The sequence below is a fragment of the Diuraphis noxia genome, unplaced genomic scaffold (assembly GCF_037042655.1).
Source record: "Diuraphis noxia isolate RWA-SAM2 unplaced genomic scaffold, SU_Dnox_SAM2 contig0002, whole genome shotgun sequence".
Classification (NCBI taxonomy): domain Eukaryota; kingdom Metazoa; phylum Arthropoda; class Insecta; order Hemiptera; family Aphididae; genus Diuraphis; species Diuraphis noxia.
The window spans coordinates 8317671-8338155 of record NW_028301712.1 but is presented as its reverse complement, the minus strand read 5'-3'; the positions used below and the strand labels follow the sequence as shown (position 1 = coordinate 8338155).

The 20485-nt window shown below is 28.3% G+C and overlaps 2 protein-coding genes, 1 long non-coding RNA gene and 1 pseudogene across 3 annotated transcripts; 3 read left to right on the top strand and 1 right to left on the bottom strand.

Annotated features, from left to right (window-relative positions):
- The first annotated feature begins 1972 nt into the window (after positions 1-1972).
- Positions 1973-2725, top strand: LOC149058042 (uncharacterized; annotated as a pseudogene).
- Positions 2726-5088: 2363 nt separating this feature from the next.
- LOC149058041 (uncharacterized) lies at positions 5089-8685 on the top strand. Its single transcript, XM_089220388.1, has 2 exons — positions 5089-5554; positions 5643-8685. Exons 1-2 carry the CDS (start codon positions 5437-5439, stop codon positions 8177-8179), a joined length of 2655 nt encoding a protein of 884 aa, XP_089076514.1. The 5' UTR covers positions 5089-5436; the 3' UTR covers positions 8180-8685.
- Positions 8686-14642: 5957 nt separating this feature from the next.
- On the top strand, positions 14643-15770 carry LOC149058040 (uncharacterized). The gene is made up of 2 exons (XR_016190440.1): positions 14643-14885; positions 15372-15770. It is a non-coding gene; the product is annotated as an uncharacterized LOC149058040 (long non-coding RNA).
- A 1885-nt stretch (positions 15771-17655) lies between these two features.
- On the bottom strand, positions 17656-19406 carry LOC107163972 (proteasome subunit beta type-7-like). The gene is made up of 6 exons (XM_089220525.1): positions 19002-19406; positions 18599-18778; positions 18392-18542; positions 18165-18332; positions 17952-18103; positions 17656-17873 (listed from the first exon to the last, which is right to left on the bottom strand). The coding sequence occupies exons 1-6, from the start codon at positions 19061-19063 to the stop codon at positions 17774-17776; spliced, it is 813 nt and encodes a 270-aa protein (XP_089076651.1). The 5' UTR covers positions 19064-19406; the 3' UTR covers positions 17656-17773.
- Between the last annotated feature and the right edge of the window lie 1079 nt (positions 19407-20485).

Genomic DNA, 20485 nt, shown 5'->3' with positions numbered 1-20485 from the left:
TATATTCTAATGTTTATCCACAATGAGAATTCAGTTTTGTACTGCAGTTTTGAATTTCCCTGTTCTTATATGTGAAGTAAAAAAAAAAAAAAAAAAAACAGTGAGCAACAAAAACAAAAAGAAAGGAAATATATATCAGTTGGTAAATTAAACATATTAGAATAAATAAATGGGGCAATATATGGAGAGTTCATATTATGCATACATTATATATTAATATTACGTACAAAAACAAAGGCGGTCACTATATCGCGCGGTGGGAAGGATTGAATATCATACAAACAATCTAGTATTTCGTATATATATATATATATATTATATTATTCTGTTTTATCATTTCGCAATGTGGGTGGAGCTCCGCGTACGGTTGGCTCCGTTCCGCAATGTCGGATTATATTCGCACGCGCACACCTGTATCGTGTATAAATTATTATTTTATTTGCATATAGTCGCGTGTATACACAAATACAAATATAAATACCGCCGCTACCCCTTTTCGTGCATATAAGTTATAAGTACGCGGCGCAATCTGTGCAGCGTGCAGCGTGCGTGAATAATAACAATAGCAGGTATACATAATATATTACTATATAGTTATTACACAGTTGTACACTTTTATATAGGTAGTTAAATCATTGATTATAAATGCAATGGTTATATATATATAATATATAAAAAGTACCTATATATAGGCAGTCCCCTTAAAGGGCTCTCTGACTTGGATTACATGCAGAGACCTTGCAGGGCTGCAGCTATTTTAGGGGCCCTTTGAAATTAATTTTGATAGAAATAATCACTTATAATTGTTATGTTCTTGAAAGTTATTTTGAAAAGTATAAGAGTTACGTAACATGTGGTATTTGTTGTATCCGTCTTACCAGTGCGTATTAAAGTAAATTTACGCTCAGCAGAACACTATTGTAGCTCCTTTAGTTTAAAAATTACAGTGAATCGACCTATTATGAAACTTGATGGTAAGAACATTATCTGTGTTTGTACGTTGGTTTTTTACGATAATTCAACGTACAAACACAGATAATGTACTTATTATCATACACTTTCATAATAGGTCGATTCACTGTAATTTTTAAACTAAAGGATACCTTCAAGTGTTCTACTCAGCGTAAATTTGGTATATATTAATAGCACTGGTAAGACGGAGACAACAAATACCACTGTTACGTACCTACTCAACAGGGCAATCGTCATCGTGGAAAAAATATGAGAATCTTAAATTCGCATACACACATATATATATATATATATACTTAATTATAGGCCACATATTCTAACATACGTACATGTTTGCTTATTATTACTATTGTTTGCAAACAATTTAAATTGCCTAGCTGAGACTATATTATATAGTGTATATAGTACTATATATAGTTGAAGTAATTTTATCATTATTCAAGTAAAATAGAATTGTATAATAATGAATAACGCAATAAAGAATTTTGACATAACGATAAGCATCAGAAACCACAAAATCAATGAAACACGAATAATAATAACTGTTAACGTTGTCAAGAAGTTAAATGTGAGCAATCAATGATCGGTTAAAAAAAAAAGTTACAAATAATTATACAAACGTTTTACGCGCAGACAATCAGTGGCGCATTTAAGGGGGGGCAGCTGGGGCAAGTGCCCCGGGCGCCAGATTCCCAAAGTGCTAGGGGGCGGAAATTTTTTTACAGTTTACCACTACATAGAATTGAAATATTTATATTTTGTTTGATATAATTATTACACAAAATAGAAATAAATATTATAAATTAAACATAGACATTTTACTCATAATTCATTAGGTCTATGATTATAAACGGTTTTCATACGGGTCACGGCTGAACGGGATTGCGACGATCATGGATATAAATATCTATGATTTATTTATATATATATATATCGGTATATCACCCGTGGCGGCAATTACAATTTATCAGTTAATACAAGTTAAAAATAACATAATATCCATAAATATTTTCCCTATCGCCGACTGCCGAACGTTGTCGATCACTTATTTTATTTTTGTCAAATTGATGATATTCGTACAGATAAGGATTATGAACATTTTAAAAGAAATGCTATTGAAAAATGTGGAATTATAAACTTTAGAAATACTGAAAAGCGACAAAAAAAAATTAAAAAATTTAGTGATGATCATTCAACGGAAAGTATTGTAACTAATTTTAAAGTAAATACCTATTTTGTTATTTTAGATCAATTAAAGTCGGAATTGTTAAGAAGAAAAATTGCATACGACCACCTTTTAAAAAATTATAATTTTTTTTTTAAACTTACTAAAATGACAGCAGCAGACATAAGGATATCTGCTGAGCTTTTAAGAAATGAATATAATACAGATTTGGGATCTTCATTTCCCAATGAATGTATTCATTTTAGCAGTTATTTGAAAACCATATCTATTCCTCCGAAAAGTATTCAAGATATGTTAGTGTTCATAAGAAAAAATAATTTGAAGGATATCTTTCCATATATAGATATTGCTTTAAGAATGTTACTATGCACTCCAGTTAGTAACTGCTCAACTGAGAGATCATTTTCCGCCCTAAAACGTATTAAATCATATTTAAGATCAAACATAGGCTAAGAAAGAATATCTGCGTTAGCAATTATGAATATAGAATCTGATATCACTACATCAATAAGCTACGATGATATTATTCAAGAATTCGCACAAGACCGTTCACGACGAAAACTATAAGTACTTTTTTTAAATATCGTTTGTTGTAATGTATTATTAATTATTTTAAATATATTTATATTTATTATCTACAAAAAATATATTTTTTTTTCATTTATTAATTATAATTGTTTCAACAAAATGTTTGTTTTTACAAATTTTTTTTTCAAACAAAAATATTATATGTATATTTCTTGGGGAGGGGGGGGGGCGCTTGTAAAATGTTACCCCAGGGCGCTTAACGTCTAAATGCGCCACTGCAGACAATAATGTCTCGAAGTGAGTTTTAGATATAGGTTAATCCACGGTGACAACGGTAAGCTTTTGAATTTCGACGACGATCAATATTTAGTAAAATTGTGGGAAGTCCCCTTTTTGTCGTACGTTCTTATATCACATATTTTGCGCCTTTTTTGTCATCGCGCGCACCGCGGTGTGCAGACACCAAATACCAAAACCTCGTGGATACGAAGTTGTATATTACTTACATCAGTAACTGTAAGTATCTGTAAGCAGTGGCACAACCAGGATTTATTCAAGGGGGGGGGGTCCAAAAAAAATGTATTTAACTACTGTTTTTATGCCCTTTTCCTGAGTATATACATACATTTCATTTCTTAATAAACACAATTTGCCGGGTTTAAGACCAATAAAAAAAACAATTATATTATAATATATTATATTATATACACACAATTATATTATTTACATTTTTAAATTTATATTTACAATGTATGTCAATTAATTATTATTATCATGCCAATTAAATTATGGTATAGTCATAACTCATAAGTCTTATTAGGTATTTAAAGTGTAAAATCCAAGCGCCGTTTTTCTTCAGTTAATATATTGATAACGTTTCGATAAGTTTCGATGAACATTTCACGGAAACATTTAAAAATAAAAATAAAACTATGACATAAGCCAAGGGGGGGGGGGGTCCGGACCCGGGGTCCACCCCCCTGGGTTCGCCACTGTCTGTAAGTGTAGTTTACTTCAGTTGTCCATATATTGCAAATGCAATAGCTACGTAGTTGTAGCTTGTCGGTGCTACTATATATAATTGTGCGTGCTATCGGCGTTGTGCCTTAGTGCCGACGTCCGATTTTTTCGGTTTGGTTGTTCCCAGTTGGATGCAGCGAGGCTAACGTTCGTCATATAATACTATAATTAATTTGATCTTAAGCTTCAACTGTGGCCAAAGTCATATCATCTTACCAACATTGGTCCACACTCAAAAAGGAGACACCTAAAAGTCCCCATGTACCTATATTATTCTATGTTTCATAAGTTGTAAACTGTATTATATTGTGAATTGAAATTGCAGAGGGCATCCTGATATAAATTGAATTATTATGTATGTATGATATACTTTGGCACACGTGTCGTATGCTATCTACCAAGAAAATCATATCTACAAAAATTTGCTTATAGGTGTCGTAAATGATATCATCTATACCAAAAAATTCATATATAAAAATAAACTAAAAAATTAAGTTTCTAACCCGCTCAATATATAATGTTGGTTTATAGTTGTTCTATATTAAAAAGCCTGTTTGCATGTTAACAGTTGTTCATATTTTTTAATTTCTTTTTACAAAAATGTTTTTTATATTGTAAAAGACATTCAAAAACATTTTTTTGATTGACGGATCTCCACGCCATACGCAATTTCCGTAATTTCTGTTTTGGTTTTCAATATTTTGATTTTCTTCGTCAGAATCGTTTTCAAAATCAGAACAAGAACTTGAATCAGAATAGGAATTTGTATTATAATTAGGTCTATGATGATCGCCAAGCCGTAATTTCCCTCTGAATGGATTGCCATGTTTGACAACCGGCCCTTTTTTAACATCGTAAATATTTTAGTATGATAATATCGGTTAGGTTAATAATTAATAAATAATATCTCCGCGCGTTTGCATCACGTTTTCGGTGTTTTTTTAAAGTTTCTTTAATTTCACCATATTACACTGTTCTTCAATAGAATTTAACTTTGTACACGGTTTTGAGTTAGGTAATAAATCACGATCTTTTAAAAATTGTACACAAGTTTCGTCATTAAAAATAATTTTTCTATGTAATTCACCCAAAGTACTTATTTTATGTAACCATATTATATTTACAATTAATGAAAAACACACACAACTACGACGTTTGATCTCGGTGATCAACGAACATATACTAAATTCTAAAATACTAATATATATAACTTTGACATTTCTAAAGGAATTATAAATATATATAATATAATATGGAAATATAATATCGATACCGTTAAATCACAGATTATTTTATATAATCTGTGGTTAAATGTTAATACGAATTACGGCAGATAACGTTGATAACAGTAGATAGCATACGACACGTTTGCCTATACCATTGATTATAGAATAGACAGATAGCCCATGCAATGTTAATATTTGGTGACCATGCGTAGGATGCAACCACTATGGAGCGCTAGTGTAGTTGGGATGCAAGGAGGTGGTACCCCCATCATAGATGTTTGCCATGGATATGCGGGGAAGGGAAGAGGTGGCTTATCGCGAAGTGCCGATCTAAAAATAGAGTAATAATAAGAAACTGAAGATATACTGAAATGATTGGAAATAATAATTTTATTATATTATCATTTATTACTATCTTGTTCATTGTGGAACAACCACTTTCCGAATTTTCTTGTTTTTTGAGTTTTTAGTTGCATTTGCATTTACAATTAAAAATTCTTAAACATGTCTGGAAATAAATGCCAATATTTAAATTGTGGAAAATCAAAGAAAATGTTTCCAAATTTAAAAATGTATCGTTTTCCAAAAGATGATAGAAAAGAAGTATGGATAATACATTCAGGTGAGTAATTAATTTTAAATTTTAATTTTTCTGTACCATTGCGAATATTTATAATTTTTTTTACACATATTTTTTTATATCTACACAGGAAACACAAGTTTGTTTTCTGTTGATCCAGATAAACTCCACAATAGGTACATTTGTCAAGAACATTTCCCACCCGAAAGCTTTGTACAAAATTTTACTCAAAATCGTTTGATAGATACTGCTATTCCCTATAATTATCAATCTAAAACACAGCCATCTACATCATCAGGCATTAACCAGAATGATGAATCTCAGCAGGAGTATAATATAATGTCAACCCCAACTAAAACATATACACACTCAAAACCAGACATGGTAGAGTTAGTTTTTCCGAGCCCCCCTTCAACTTTTTCTACACCTCAAAAAATTAAAATAACAAATATAATTGACATGCCTAGCCCAAATTTAAAAAGGAAATCTGATTTGATAGAAATAGATACACCTAGAAAAATCAATTTAAAACAAAAATTAAAACTAAAAAACAAATTAATTCATAATAAAATAACTCAAATTTCAAAATTAAAAAAAAGAGTCAAAACTTTTAAAACACATAATAATGCTAAGAATTTAATAAATATGCATAACTTTCCATCAATTAATTCTAAGGCAATGGTAACGATGCAATTAAAAGATAGGAGTCGTCCGTGGACATTAAATGAAAAAAATTTAGCTTTAAACTTATATTATAAATCACCAACAGCATATAAATTTTTACGTTCACAAAAAGTTAATTTACCTGGGCCATCAGCTATTCGTCGTTGGATTGGTCAATCAAAATTCTTACCAGGTTTTAGTAAATTATTTTTCAGTCATATACAAAAAAAATTTGAGTCATCTGATTATAAAGAAAAAGCTTGCACTGTTTGTTTTGATGAAATGTATATAAAAGAATTTATAGAATATTCCAAAGAATTTGATTTTATTGAAGGTTTTGAAGATTTAGGTCATTATGGGAGGACCAATAAAAGTGCTAACTGTGTTTTAGTATTTATGGCTCGAGGTATTTACTCTACATGGAAATTTCCAATTGCATATTTTCTTGTTCATTCTGGAGTTAACAAAACAATTTTAAAAAATTTAATAATTGATGTTTTACAAAAGTTATTTGAGGTTGGGTTGTGTCCCAAAATTATAGTTTGCGATCAAGGCACAAACAACCAAAGCACTTTAAAATCATTAAATATTTCAGAAGATAATCCATTTTTTTTTATCAACAACAATAAAATTTTTTCTTTGTTTGATGTTCCTCATTTACTTAAAAGTATTAGAAATAATTTAATTAATGCCTGTTATATAAAAGATAATAAAATAATCTCATTTGATGATATAAAAAAAACATATGAGTTGGACAAACAAAATCATAAAAGTAAGTCTCTCATCAAAATAACAGATGCACATATTTACCCTAATTCTTTTCAAAAAATGCGTGTTAAATTAGCAGTACAATTATTAAGCAATTCCATGGCCGCAGCAATCCGAACTTGTATACAAACAGGACAACTTCAAAGTAACACTTCATCGAATACTGCAGATTTTATTGAGTTTATTAATAACTTATTTGATTGTTTAAATAGTAAATCTTTATATAGTCATAATCCATACCTCTGTGCATTAACTGATCTAGGTACTGTAAAAAAATTTTTAATAGAAGCTTCACAATACTTCACAAATTTACAAAAATTAAAAAAAGGAAAATTATCTCAACCTCCCTGTTTTAAAGGGCTTACACAGACCATTAAAGGTGTATTGCAATTTTTTGAAGCAGAGAAATCTAATGATATTGTATTTTTAATGACTAATCGTTTAAATCAGGATGTTTTAGAAAACCTCTTTAGTATTTTTCGACAAAATGGTGGTTATAACAAAAACCCAACAGCTAGAACAATCAGAACTTCCATAAGAAGTAATTGTATTTTTTCTTTATGTACATCAAAAGCGACAAATTGTGAGGAAACCCAAGAAGATGATAATCCAATTATAATTGACCCAGTTAGTTCACTAAATAAAATAAATTTTAACAGTTCAAAATTATCATCTGATTCCGACACAGAATGTAATTCTAATTTATCTCTCTGTTTTTTTTCATCTGACGAGGACTCAAATAATACTGATAGTAATATTGATGTCACTTTAGAAGACTGTTCTGTAACATATTTCGCAGGATATTTGGGCTATAAATGTATGAAAAAATTTAATTGTAACCAATGTCAACTTGAACTATTTGTTGATAAAAACTTAAATGATAAAAAGCAGTTGCATCTTCTTAATAAAAATTATACTTCAATTGATAATGAAAGTGGACTTAAAGCACCATCAAATAGTTTAAATAATGTAGTAAATAAAATTTTAAATATTTTTGAAAGCAATTATAAAAACTATTTGCATAAAAAGAAAATAAAATTTCAACTAATTGAGGGCTTAAAAAATAATAATACAATTAAAAAATGGCTTGATGAATCATTGACAAACTGCATAGATCATAAAATGTACATAATTGAACAACTTTTAATTTGTAAAATATTTAATAAAACAAAATTATTTTCAACTACCACAAAATTAGCAAAACTTTCTAAATTAAAAATATTAAACCATATTTAAATAAATTAAATACATTTTTTCTTGTTCTGACCTTGTACCTATTTGCATAAAACAATATAGAAGCAGTCTTAACTGTCCTTTTTAGGACAATTCACATCAACTACATTAAATAGTTCTTTTCAGGACTAAGGATCAATTACATTAAATAGTTCTTTTCAGGACTTTGCTTTGATTTTTAAATAGTTCTTTTCAGGACTATTTGCATCAATTACATTAAACTGTCTTTTTTAGGACAATTCACATCAACTACATTAAACAGTTCTTTTCAGGATTAAGCATTGATTTTTATTATATTAAACAGTTCTTTTCAGGACTTAGCATTAAATTTTTAAATAGTCTTTTTTAAGACTATTTGTTTCATTTTTATTAAACGGTTCTTTTCAGAACCAACAAACATCACAATTTACTTTTATTCTAATAATTATGCTTCAATATAAATGTATAAATGTATTTTACCCTTATTTTGTGTTTTTTTAATAATAAAGACAATTTTTTTATTCTTTAAACCTAGTATTTTATTTCTAATCCAGTTTAGCAATCTTGGTATATCTTCACTTAGAATCGTTTTTCATCATATTATATAGACTTATAGTTGGTTTCTAAACTTAACACATTCAGTATGTACTTATAATAACAAAACACAACTATTATTTTATTTATAAATTATATTAATAATTTAATTATGTATATTATTTGTTGTTATTGAGTTTTTATTCATTTTAAAATTTGAACACAAAAATACAAAACAATGTATTTTATAAAGTATGAAAATACAATAAAATTAAAAATTACAATATGGTTAAAGATTTGCTTTATTTTTAAAAATGGTAAATCTAGTATAGTATGTAATGTTCAATTAAATATTTCCGCCCAAAGCAGATTTTACTGAATCGTAACATTCCAAACATCCAAACAAAATTGATCTTTCGTAATGAAATTAATTAATTGTTGCTTTCTGTAGTAGAATTCGGCATAAAAATTAACAATTTTGTGAATATACTATTTAGCGATTGTGGCAATCATAGCGCAATGCTCAGAAAATAATAAATATAGGTTTATCCATGATAAAGTCATTAATAGGCTTATCGCTTTTTCTGTCACTACCTCAAACCGGTCTAGGAATAATATTATATTATTCGCCGTCAGTAGTAATAATATAAAATTAATTCATACAACGCTACCTACCGGCAGCTATCATAATTAAAATTGTAGTCGCCGAAAATCCCTATAGCATGGTCTATCTGTCTATTCTATAATCAATGGTAGGTAATATTACTTTTATAGAAATAGGTAACTCATTAACTTAAGTTTCATATGGTGTGAGGATTTACTTTTTAAATGAGTGCATAGGTAGGTACATTTTTAGTTTCTGATTTCATAATATTTTTCGAGAGAATTTCGATTGTATACAAATTATCAATTTAATTTTTAGTAATTACTTTTTAGCTATTAACATATTGCAGGTCACCGATGATTTTATAAATATATAAACATATTATAAGTATATAGGTATATATTTTATTTACAAATATTACAATTGTAGATACTATATTATAACCCAGAAGTCTATAATATATTTTATCAAAAATTAAAAATTATTAGATAAAGCTAACTTATCTGATTAACTATTTATCACCTATTTTATGCGCTTCTTTATAAAATCAATGATATTGTGGACTTCATTACTTCAATAACCGTAAAAAGTCTAAATGAATTTAATTCTGAAGCCAGCTAGGGAGCACTGACTATAAGATATAGATATACTATCGATTCCATTATAATTGTATCTTAAATTTCGGTCCAGGCCAAAAAAACATATATTATACTTCTATTTTTCTAATTTTGTCATTGGTGGATATTTTATTTACATTACTGCAGTTTATGACGTGAAATCAGAGACATCGTCAATGACAATGCCGGAATCACGTGTTTCCGACGTATTTTTTTTTTTAGTCCGAGCGGTACAGCCCGGGTTGAAGCCGAATAATAATGAATGTTTCGTGATATCTAATCGTGTTAAAAAGTAGTGATATTGCTACTTTTCACAACGATTCTTGAAGTAACAGTAACAGTGGCACAGTATCTGCTACTAAAATATAAAAGAGCAGTGACTTGAACACATTGCCTGCGTGCACACTATACTACTAATATAATTGTTCCGTGATATTATAGTACTTAAGTACGTCTATACCACAGTCGCGAGTTCAGTAATCGAAATTATTTGTGTAGTGAATAGAGGAAAAAAATGATTTACAAAAGTATATAGCTGCAGTAACCTATCCGATGCGCGACGTTCGACAACCCTTGCAAACTTGCAACTACTGTTGCTATTACTTTACTACTATTAGGCATCGTAGTGTTAAGTAATTAACCATAATAGTATAAGCTTAATAGGTACGTAATTATTTCCCTTAAAATATTGATAACTTGACAGTAAGGTTAATTTATTATAGGTAGTCATTAACTTTTTGTTAGTATATATATTACAATAGTCTAAGCATAACAATTTAATTTGTCATTAATCTATATGTTACTAATAGATACGTTACACAAAATTAAGTTATAAGAACTGATTTTTTGTTTTATTAGCTTTTAGTAGTTCTATTACAGCTCAATATTCGCGTATACAATAAGCAACAATTATCTTAAAAATTATATGATAAAATCAGCTTCCAGGATAAAATTGACAATTATATTCACGACGTATTCAGAATTAGAATTGAGGATGTAGGAAAGGTTGAGGGGGATATTAACAGATTTTAGGGAATTAAACAAGAAATTTCATGTGTAGGGATGGACAAGCGAAGAGAAGGCGAGCGAGATCGCTAACACTTTCATTGAGATGTATATAGAGTACAATGTGGGGGGTCGTTTAGCCCTAGCTTGTAAGCGTAAGTAGGTAATAGTAATAATGTGTAACCTGTAGTTACGTAGGCGGTAGAATTGAATAATTAACTATAATAGTCAACTAAGGTAAATTAAGGTTGTTGAACTATGTTTTGTTTTGAATGTTTTTGTACCTGATGGCAAATTCAGTTGGGAGGGTAGAACTTTAGAAGAACCAAGTTGTAAATAATAAATATAATATAAAAATTTGTAGCATATACAAAACACTAAATTAAATGAGATTAAAAGAGAAATTTACTGACTTACCGTTAGATAAACCCAAAGCTCAACCGTAAAGAAGATACTGTTCTAATAGAATTCGCATTGGTTAAATCTTAAATGTCACACCAGAATCATCCATGGTTTCCTGGTGGTCAAAGAGGAGCCTCTCGTTTGTCAAACCTGTGGAACCGTATTAACCATCAAACACTTAATAGCTAACTGTCTAATTGTCTAATATGTATAATCATCAAGAATGACTCGAGCACATGGATAAACCCCTAGATATCCTGCAATCTAGATATCACACTCAGACTCAATAAAAAAAAAACCTATAGATATCGTTAATTTTACAAAATTAACAAAAAAATTTAATCTTATAAAAAAAGTTAATCCAATTTAAAGCCCATCTTTTTGCATTTAATCTCATAATTCCTAACTTGCTTGTAACTAATAGGCTACGTTGTTGACGTTATTTTTTTGTGACCAATAAAAAAATTATTTCCCTCTTAAATCAAACCTTGCCACTCACATAATTCCTGGAAATTTCAATAGAAGACTCAAAAGTAATTTGTGATGAGATCTTCTCAGTGGTTAATTTAAAGAATATATTAATTTAAAATAAGTAAGGGTATATTTATAAGTGTTACCACTGGGTGACTCCTCTCGTAAAATTAATCAAATAAATAACTATAGTCTATCTCTATAATATTTTATAACATATTCATATTGTTCCTAAAAGAACAGATTGTATATATATCTATAAAAAAACAAAATATAATGTAAAACAATTAAACAATAAATAATAAAATAAGTAATGTTTAATATATTTTACTATAGGTACGTAAGTTTTTGTTTATAAACACAATTGTCTGACTTTTTCAGTTTTTAAGCTGCAGCGTCTGTCATTTATAATTAGTCCTGTTTTATAAAAAAACCTTTTCGCATGGAACAGCGGCTTGATAACAAAACATTTTTCTTGCTAATTGGCCGAGGTTTGGAAAATTACAATTGTTTTGTTTCCATCACTCTGATAGATTGATCTTTAATCTTTATTGACTTTATTTCTAAAAAGTATAACACTTCAACAAGATAATTTTGGATTTCTAATATTGCCCTTGACATTGATGCATAAGCTGGTCTTGATTGGCTAACTGAACACCCAGATTCCTAGATTGTTCTGAATAGAAAATTCATCATAGGAATTAACACTGCTATCTTCACTATTTCCTGGTTAGATGGATCATCAGCTATATTATTATTTGGTACAACCAAAGAACGATTATAAACAAAATTGGTACAATAAAATGGTTCAATAACATTACTACCACTTCTACCACAACACTACCATTTATTTATTATGGACCACGATTATGAAGAAGCACGATGTAGAGAAGATAAGGTGACACCGCAGGCTCTCGTATCTTTCAATGGTACAATATTGACGCGAAAAATCGTGGCAGTTTGGTAGTTCAGAATTGATCACCAGAGTACGCTACCATTCGCACGAAGGCCGACTGTTATACGAGTAGTAATGTAGATTATTTATAATTAAATTCTATTTATTTTAATTGTTAATCAAATGTCAGTAATGTGCATGTCAATATAATATATTTCATGTTATATTATATAGATTATTAAAATACACAATTGTTTTGGAATCGTGTACCAATTATTATTATGTAAAAATTGTAATAATGTTTGGTATTCAGCCATATCGTATAAATATATTGATTTAAATAAAATGTATATTTATATATTCTGTAATTCACTGTATATATTGTAATTAATTTACGCTTAACAACTTCAGGATGTTAAAATTTGTTTATTATATGGTATTCACTATTCAGCCATATCGTACAAATATATTGATTTAAATAAAATGTAGGTATTATATTAATATATTCATTTATTAATTGATACATATATGTATACAAAAATGGAATTAGTAAATAGGTACAATTTAGTACAATAGGTAAAAGGTACTGGTACTAGTTCAAACTGCTAATAAAAGCTCAAATATACTGCTACCACCTACTAACCCAAGACCCAAGTTACTTGGGCCAAGTACAGGGGTGTATTTAAGGGAGGGGCACATGGGGCCCGTGCCCCCCCCCCCATTCACCGTATTTTATACTTATTTTTATTATATGAGAAATTTTACAACTCTACGCCCCATGTACGCAAATTTGAACTTTTTGTTTGTGGGCCCCCTCCCCCCCTTAATAAATTTCTAAATACGCCTCTGGACAAGTAGGTACACCCAAGTCCCAAATATCCAAATAAAAAATCTTAATTATATTTAATATGCAGGTACCCATATTATAATATATAAGAAAAAAAAAATTAAATATTAAGTATGATGTAGAGAAGATAGATCTACAATAGAGAATTGAATATATTATCAATTAAAATAATTATTTAATATACATAATAATAATTAATAATACTTATAAATTGATAATAATCTATTTTTAATTCACATTTAGGTACCTAATTGGTTATTTACTTGTACCATCTAAAGAACTTTATGAAATTATTTACCAAGTAATATAATAATATATAAATATAAATACGCAAATAATTTACATAGGTTTAATATATTATGTATTTGTATATTAATTAATAATAATTATTATTAGTTTTAGCTCGAAGATGCTATTTACTCAATTATTGCAAAAACTAAAATACAAAAAAATTTATTATTTTTAATATTAAATGAGCTAAGGACAGACAAATTTAATATACAATTCGGGTGTGATGAACATGCAAATGCATTAACCAAAAATATAATAAAATTTTATTTACTTTCCAGATGAATTTTGTATGCGATAAAAAATAAAAAAATAAACAAAGCACTAATTAGTGCTCAAGCAGTCTAAAGCGTATTTAACAATTGTTATAGGGAAGGGATGACCCATTGAATATCACACATAAAAGTAAAATTTAAAAATACTAAACACGATTTAGTGTCTAGTTATATATGGGTAAATTCTTTAATAATAGAAAAAAATACTAAGGGGGGATCAATCCCCCTCCCGTAAATACGCCACTGGTCTAAACTCGTATAACAATGTAACTTATAAATATATAATTGTTAAAATATAATACTTTTAAAATAAAACTTCCTGCATTAAATTTATATTAAATTTTACATAATTGAATAGAATAATAATTACTAACAAATAATTCTTACTTGAATTATAATAATTACTTCTTAAACAATTCTAAATTCTTAACTAATAGTATCGACTATCGAAAACAACAAAAATTTATATAATTTTTATTATTTTACATGAAAACAATGTAATAAACTAATAACAATATAAAAACCGGCCTTCAGGCGAATGGTGGCGCTACCTACCATACTGTCGAGAAAATTTGCGACCGGAATATGTACAAGCATAGAATATTCTATGGTACAAGCAAAGTACAAACAAGTGGACATGCCGGACATGGTGTCACGGTGTCACCTTATCTTCTCTACATCGTGTGAAGAACTGAAGAAGACAAACACAGAAGTTATCATGTTTATAATCCTGACAACTTACAGTGGCGTGCCCAGGATTTCAAATTAGGGGGGGGGGGTTCAAGTTCAATTGTAAATATATTTTATATTATTTATACAAACATGCATATTATTTATATATATATTTATACATATTAAATACTTAGTAAACTTAACCTAACAATACAAATTTTATTTTATTTTATAAAGTTTCACTCATATTCAAATTAAACTATAATCATTAATGCAAGAAAAATTTAATTAATTTTACCTTCCTGGCATTTGGTCTAACATATTAGCTAATATCATAAGAAGAAGCAATTTGTTCTTTATTTAATTCGTTTGTACATTCAATTCTTATTTCATTTAGACTTGTCACTGAGTACTAACTAAATCATGGTGGAATGGTTCAATGGTGGATTAATACTTAATACATTATACACCTTGCACTAATTACGAAGATATAAATTACGAACATAAATATAATTATGAATGATATGATAATTGGACGGTTTTTGTGAGAAGGTGGTCGAGTCGAGTCAGTTATTAAAAATTGAATATTATACTTTTGTTTTGTAGATAATTTTACGCTGGATCGACTGGTAGCACTGCAATTTAGATATCTCCACAGATAATATTATCACAGACTAAGATTTAATTGGTGATACCAGAGAACAAAGAACAAACAAGAAACGACACTCTGCCGCATGATCTTCCAAGACCGTGCTCTGCCGTGTGATAACATAGTGAAATTCTTGGACTCCAGTAGCTATTATAGTTACGAGATTTTAAGATTGTTACTTCATTCATTGTTGTACATAACTTTGTAGTTCGAAACTTACTCTGAGCTAATTTATAATTTGTATTTCGCTGTAAGTTCATATTCGTGTGTGTAAGTAGTTTTGTGTTTGAGGTTTTGTTCTCACCTCGACTTCTTGAAGTGTTCAACCAAAATTAAATATTTTTTTAAATACGGTACACGTTGTTTTGAATTTAACCTTAGGTTGAATATTGATTATATTACTTAAATTTATGAATGTTATTATCTTATTTTACTTGATACGTCAGCAGCAAGTTTCTTAGGAAGAACATTTTTATATACTACATAACAGTTATTTACAGACTAGTATCAAGGTCTGTTCTTTAAAAATTTAGGTAGTACATTGGTGAAATTTGTTTGATTTTTTTTTTTTACAGTTTATTTTGAGAAATGGAGATCCCTGCAAAAAGCCTAGATATTGCAACTATAGAGTATGTCAAACCAAAAACTAAAATGTTTTCATTTACATCGGAAGTATTAGGTGTCACATTATACAATCAAATATTGTGTTTCGATAATTGTTTTTTTATTGTTATTAATCAAGACAATAAGTTTTCATGTCTATCTGTTGCTATGACACAAAGAAATAGCATGGATATAATATCTAGTGCTATTTTCAGCACAGATCCTGATAGTAGATCTGAATCAATAGCTAACACACTTACTAAAAGTTTGAAAACAGCAACTCCAATATATGTGAGTTTTAATGCCAACATTGAAACTATTGGATTAAAAGATGTTATTTCAAGTTTAATTAATTTTTTTAAATCTCATTCAGAAATAGGTAATTTTTAAATAAATATTGAATTAAAATATTATATTGCAGTTTAGTTATTTATTATTTACTAAATACTTATATGTAAATATTTTTATACTTTCTTAAGTACTTAAGGAATATGTTGAGGAGGATTTTGTACACACATGCATTTTCTGTGTCATACAAATGCATAATATGTATTGGAAATTTAACTTTCTGAATCATTTATTTTACTCTGCAATATTTAATTTTAGAGTGAATTTACCTATTACCAAATTTGGTAGTGAGAATATTATCTAGTGAATAACATTGGTTTTTTTATGTTATAAAGCCTCAACAATGAGTTTATTAATGAACAATCATCATGTGTTTAAAAACAGACAACATAATATGTACGCATAGCCCTTAAAAGAAGTTTTTATAAATACAATATATCAATGTTAATGCTTAAGCTAAAAAATAATGCAGTTTCGATGATTTTTAAAAAATAAACTACCTACTTAATTTAAACTGACATTTTTCTTAAAACAAAATTATATCAATTTAAAAATTTTTATTTTCTGTTATAATAAATATTGATGATAAAAAGTTATTTCATTTATCAGGTTTTCTGTTATATATCCTATATTATATTCTATCAATGGTACTTATTTATATGAACATGTTTAGGTTTATACCACCATTAAGGTGCTATTTTTTATAGACTGAGGAGCAGTTTGTAAGATTTTAAGCATTTAAGGTGTCATAATTTGTTAAATAGCTGCATTGGTGTGCAGCTCTAGTTTTGTCGGTTAACTTTTTGATCTCGTCCTAGATGGATAATATTTTCAAATATTGATAGGTTTCATTCCCGTCTAACTGTTATACTTATGGCAATGTTTAAAAATGTTGAATTACTGATATTTGATCTACTGGTATTACCCATTAATTGTATGCCATACGCCCAAATCAGTTTAATAATTGCTACTTGTTTTAACTGTTAGTTTGTCTTTAGATTTGTCAGTATAATTTACACATTTTTTTTTTTATTTGTTGTGTACTTATATCCTTAAATATTGTGTCTTGTGTAAGTATATGTTTGTAAATAAAATTCATCTTTTTTTTCAAATAGAATTGTAAACATTTTTAATGTATAATATTTGAACTGTTAGTATCCATTTTAATATTTGTATTTTATTTATTCATCACCACAATTATAAAAGATTTTTTTTTTTTTAAATAATCACAATACAAAAAATTCATCATTTACATATTCATTATTTCATTAAATATAATTTTCAAAAAAATTTGATTTTAAATATATTTATTGGAACAATATTTTACATAAATAAATGTTACCAGTACCAATTATACAAAAAATTAGAAAATGTATGAATATATAATTATTCATATATGAAGGAAAATTCAAAAATCAACTTCCATAATGGTTTCATCAGCAATTTGGAATTTGATTTCACTTTTGTGTAACACTTTAGTCAAACCAGTGGGATAGACATATTTAGCCCTAAGATAAAATATATACATATGATTTACAACTTATCAGTATACAATAATTTAAAGTATAGGAAAATAAAAAACTTACGTATCTGGCTTCTTATTAGGTGTCAGGTAATTCCTAAGCATACGAGTACCATCTTTTTTGATAACACATAGATCCACATTACTTCCAGATCCAAGATCATTAAATACACCACCTAAAATAGCATCGCATGCCAGTTTTATGCCTTCTTCTTCCTAGTTCAGAGTTTATAAGATTTAATATATTAAGTCATTGACTAAAAAAAATTGTGCTTACAGTTAGATTTTCGTTCCAGCGACTTTCAAGTTCAGAAATAGCTGCCATACTTCCTGAACCCATAGATATATAAGGTAATTTATCTATTGAACCGTGAGGGTAAATGGAATATAAGTGAGAACCACTATTATCAATACCACCTAAAATTAATGCAGCTGAAACATGCCCCTTAATAAAAAATAAAAATAAATAAATAAAATAAACAACACAAAGTTATACTAAATCACCATGTATTTAAAAAGATATTGACGGAGCGACCTAGCAGCAAATGCAACAGGAACCATTTCATCAGGAAACTTGAATGCTTGCAAGAAGACATTGGCAGATACCATGCGTGTAACTTGCATAGTGTCTGCTGCAGTACCAGCACCACAACAGCTGAAATAGACATAATTATAATTATTAAAAAGTATATTTATTATGAGTCAACATACTGTATAAATTTTCCAATGTAATGGATTTTTTCACAATTCTTTTCCATAACTATAGTGTCTGAAGTAGCACGTGTATCTGCAGCCAAAATGACACAATCCCGAGTAGTTACTCCCACAATTGTAGTACCAGTTTTTCGAAAACTAGGCATTTTTAGTCCCATTTTTTCAAGTTTTGCATTTCTGAAAATCAAAAATTTAACTTAAAGTATGTATTTGGAAAATAGTGGTGTCACCAATGTAAAAATAGTAATTTATTATATTTATATATATATTAATAAAATAATAACAAATATTGTGCAATATGGTTATAAATAATAAATAGTTAAATGTTTTTAATTAATTAATTAAATTAATTGTCTAGTATGGGACATACATAATTAATATAATAATGAAAAGAACAAACCTTTCAAGATTTCGGAATGAAAAGGCGCCGTCATCATCTATAGAATTGTAGTTTAGAGCCATTGATGTTAATTCAATTAGATAACTTGAGTAATGGATATTTTCACGGCTATAGTAAAATAACAAAGGTAAATGCTTTAACCACAAAAAATATGATTTGTTATACGTTAAATAATGAAATACTATATAGGTAGAATAGAGTATTAAACGTTTTAAAAATCTAAGAAAAATTTTTCACAATTCACAAGCGGAATAATCATGTTTAAATATATATCATATCAATGATTTTTAAATTTCTATAGTCATGCCATAGATAATAAATTAATTCATGCACAATGCGGGACGTAGATAAAGATAACAGAAAAACCAGTAACCACTTGGATTTTGTTGATCAACCTCGTTGATCCAAGGCACGGCTTAAGATAGAATGGTTGCACAACGAGTCATTATTTTGTGATCACCATTCACCACAGATATATATAATATATATAATATATATCCATAGATAATATATATTATATATTATATATTATCTATGTATATATCTGTGGTGATCACCAATTGTTCTTATCAGAAATCTGTTAAAAGTTACGTTACACCGCTATCTAGTTGCTTACATATACATCATCAAAATTCTATTCTTATTTTATATTGTGGTATTCAAAGAGTACTAATTAGTAATTTACAAATTGTATGGATAATCCGATAATCCTTTAAAGTTTCAAACTCATCAAATTATAAAATGAAAAATTATTTCATCAATAATAATAAGGTGCTTATAGTGGCTTCACATATGTAACAAAACTTTATATCCCAAAACAAATAAACACTAATTTAAAATTTACTATTTGGTAAATAGCAATGTGTGTAATAGCCTCTATACTATTAGTAAAAGATATAATATCTATCAGCAAATTTTAATTGATATTTACTCCAATATCCACTGGGTCCACTGCGGGTTCTGAAGTTTCTGGTTCACACAATTTTAATGGAATTGCTCCCTTTCTTAATTTGTGTTTTTTTAAGCATATCTATAAATTAAAATAATACCTACAGACTACAACATATTTTAACACATAGGTACATAGTGTATTGAATAATATCATATCATTCATAATACAACAAATTCTTATTGTATGTAGCTCAATAAAGAAGTAAACTTATGGTGTACTTATTAAGTCCTTCACCAGACTCCCATGTGCTAATAATATCACATTCTTTAAAATGTGAGGCGCACACTCTAAAAGTTTTTTTAAATTTAATACCTAGAGCATCCTCCCAAAGTTTTTTTATTTCGTCCTCTTTAGGAACGCCAAAAAGAGTTTTGGACGCACAATGTGACTCGTGAATTGCACAATAATTAGGCATAATGACCAAAAAGGCAATAAACGTAATTGAATATTCACAAAACCAATTATCAAACACAGACTACAGTGATGAGATTTCGTTTAAAAGATAATACATAAACATAACATTGTCATTTAA

Excerpts from the sequence above, each read along its gene's own strand:
- LOC149058041 (XM_089220388.1), top strand. The coding sequence starts at position 5,437 with ATGTCTGGAAATAAATGCCAATATTTAAATTGTGGAAAATCAAAGAAA. Across the intron at positions 5,555-5,642 it reads AGTATGGATAATACATTCAG|GAAACACAAGTTTGTTTTCT; the intron begins GTGAGTAATTAA and ends ATATCTACACAG.
- LOC107163972 (XM_089220525.1), bottom strand. The coding sequence starts at position 19,063 with ATGGCTCTAAACTACAATTCTATAGATGATGACGGCGCCTTTTCATTC. Across the intron at positions 18,543-18,598 it reads TACATTGGAAAATTTATACA|CTGTTGTGGTGCTGGTACTG; the intron begins GTATGTTGACTC and ends TGTCTATTTCAG. Across the intron at positions 17,874-17,951 it reads CCTAATAAGAAGCCAGATAC|GGCTAAATATGTCTATCCCA; the intron begins GTAAGTTTTTTA and ends ATTTTATCTTAG.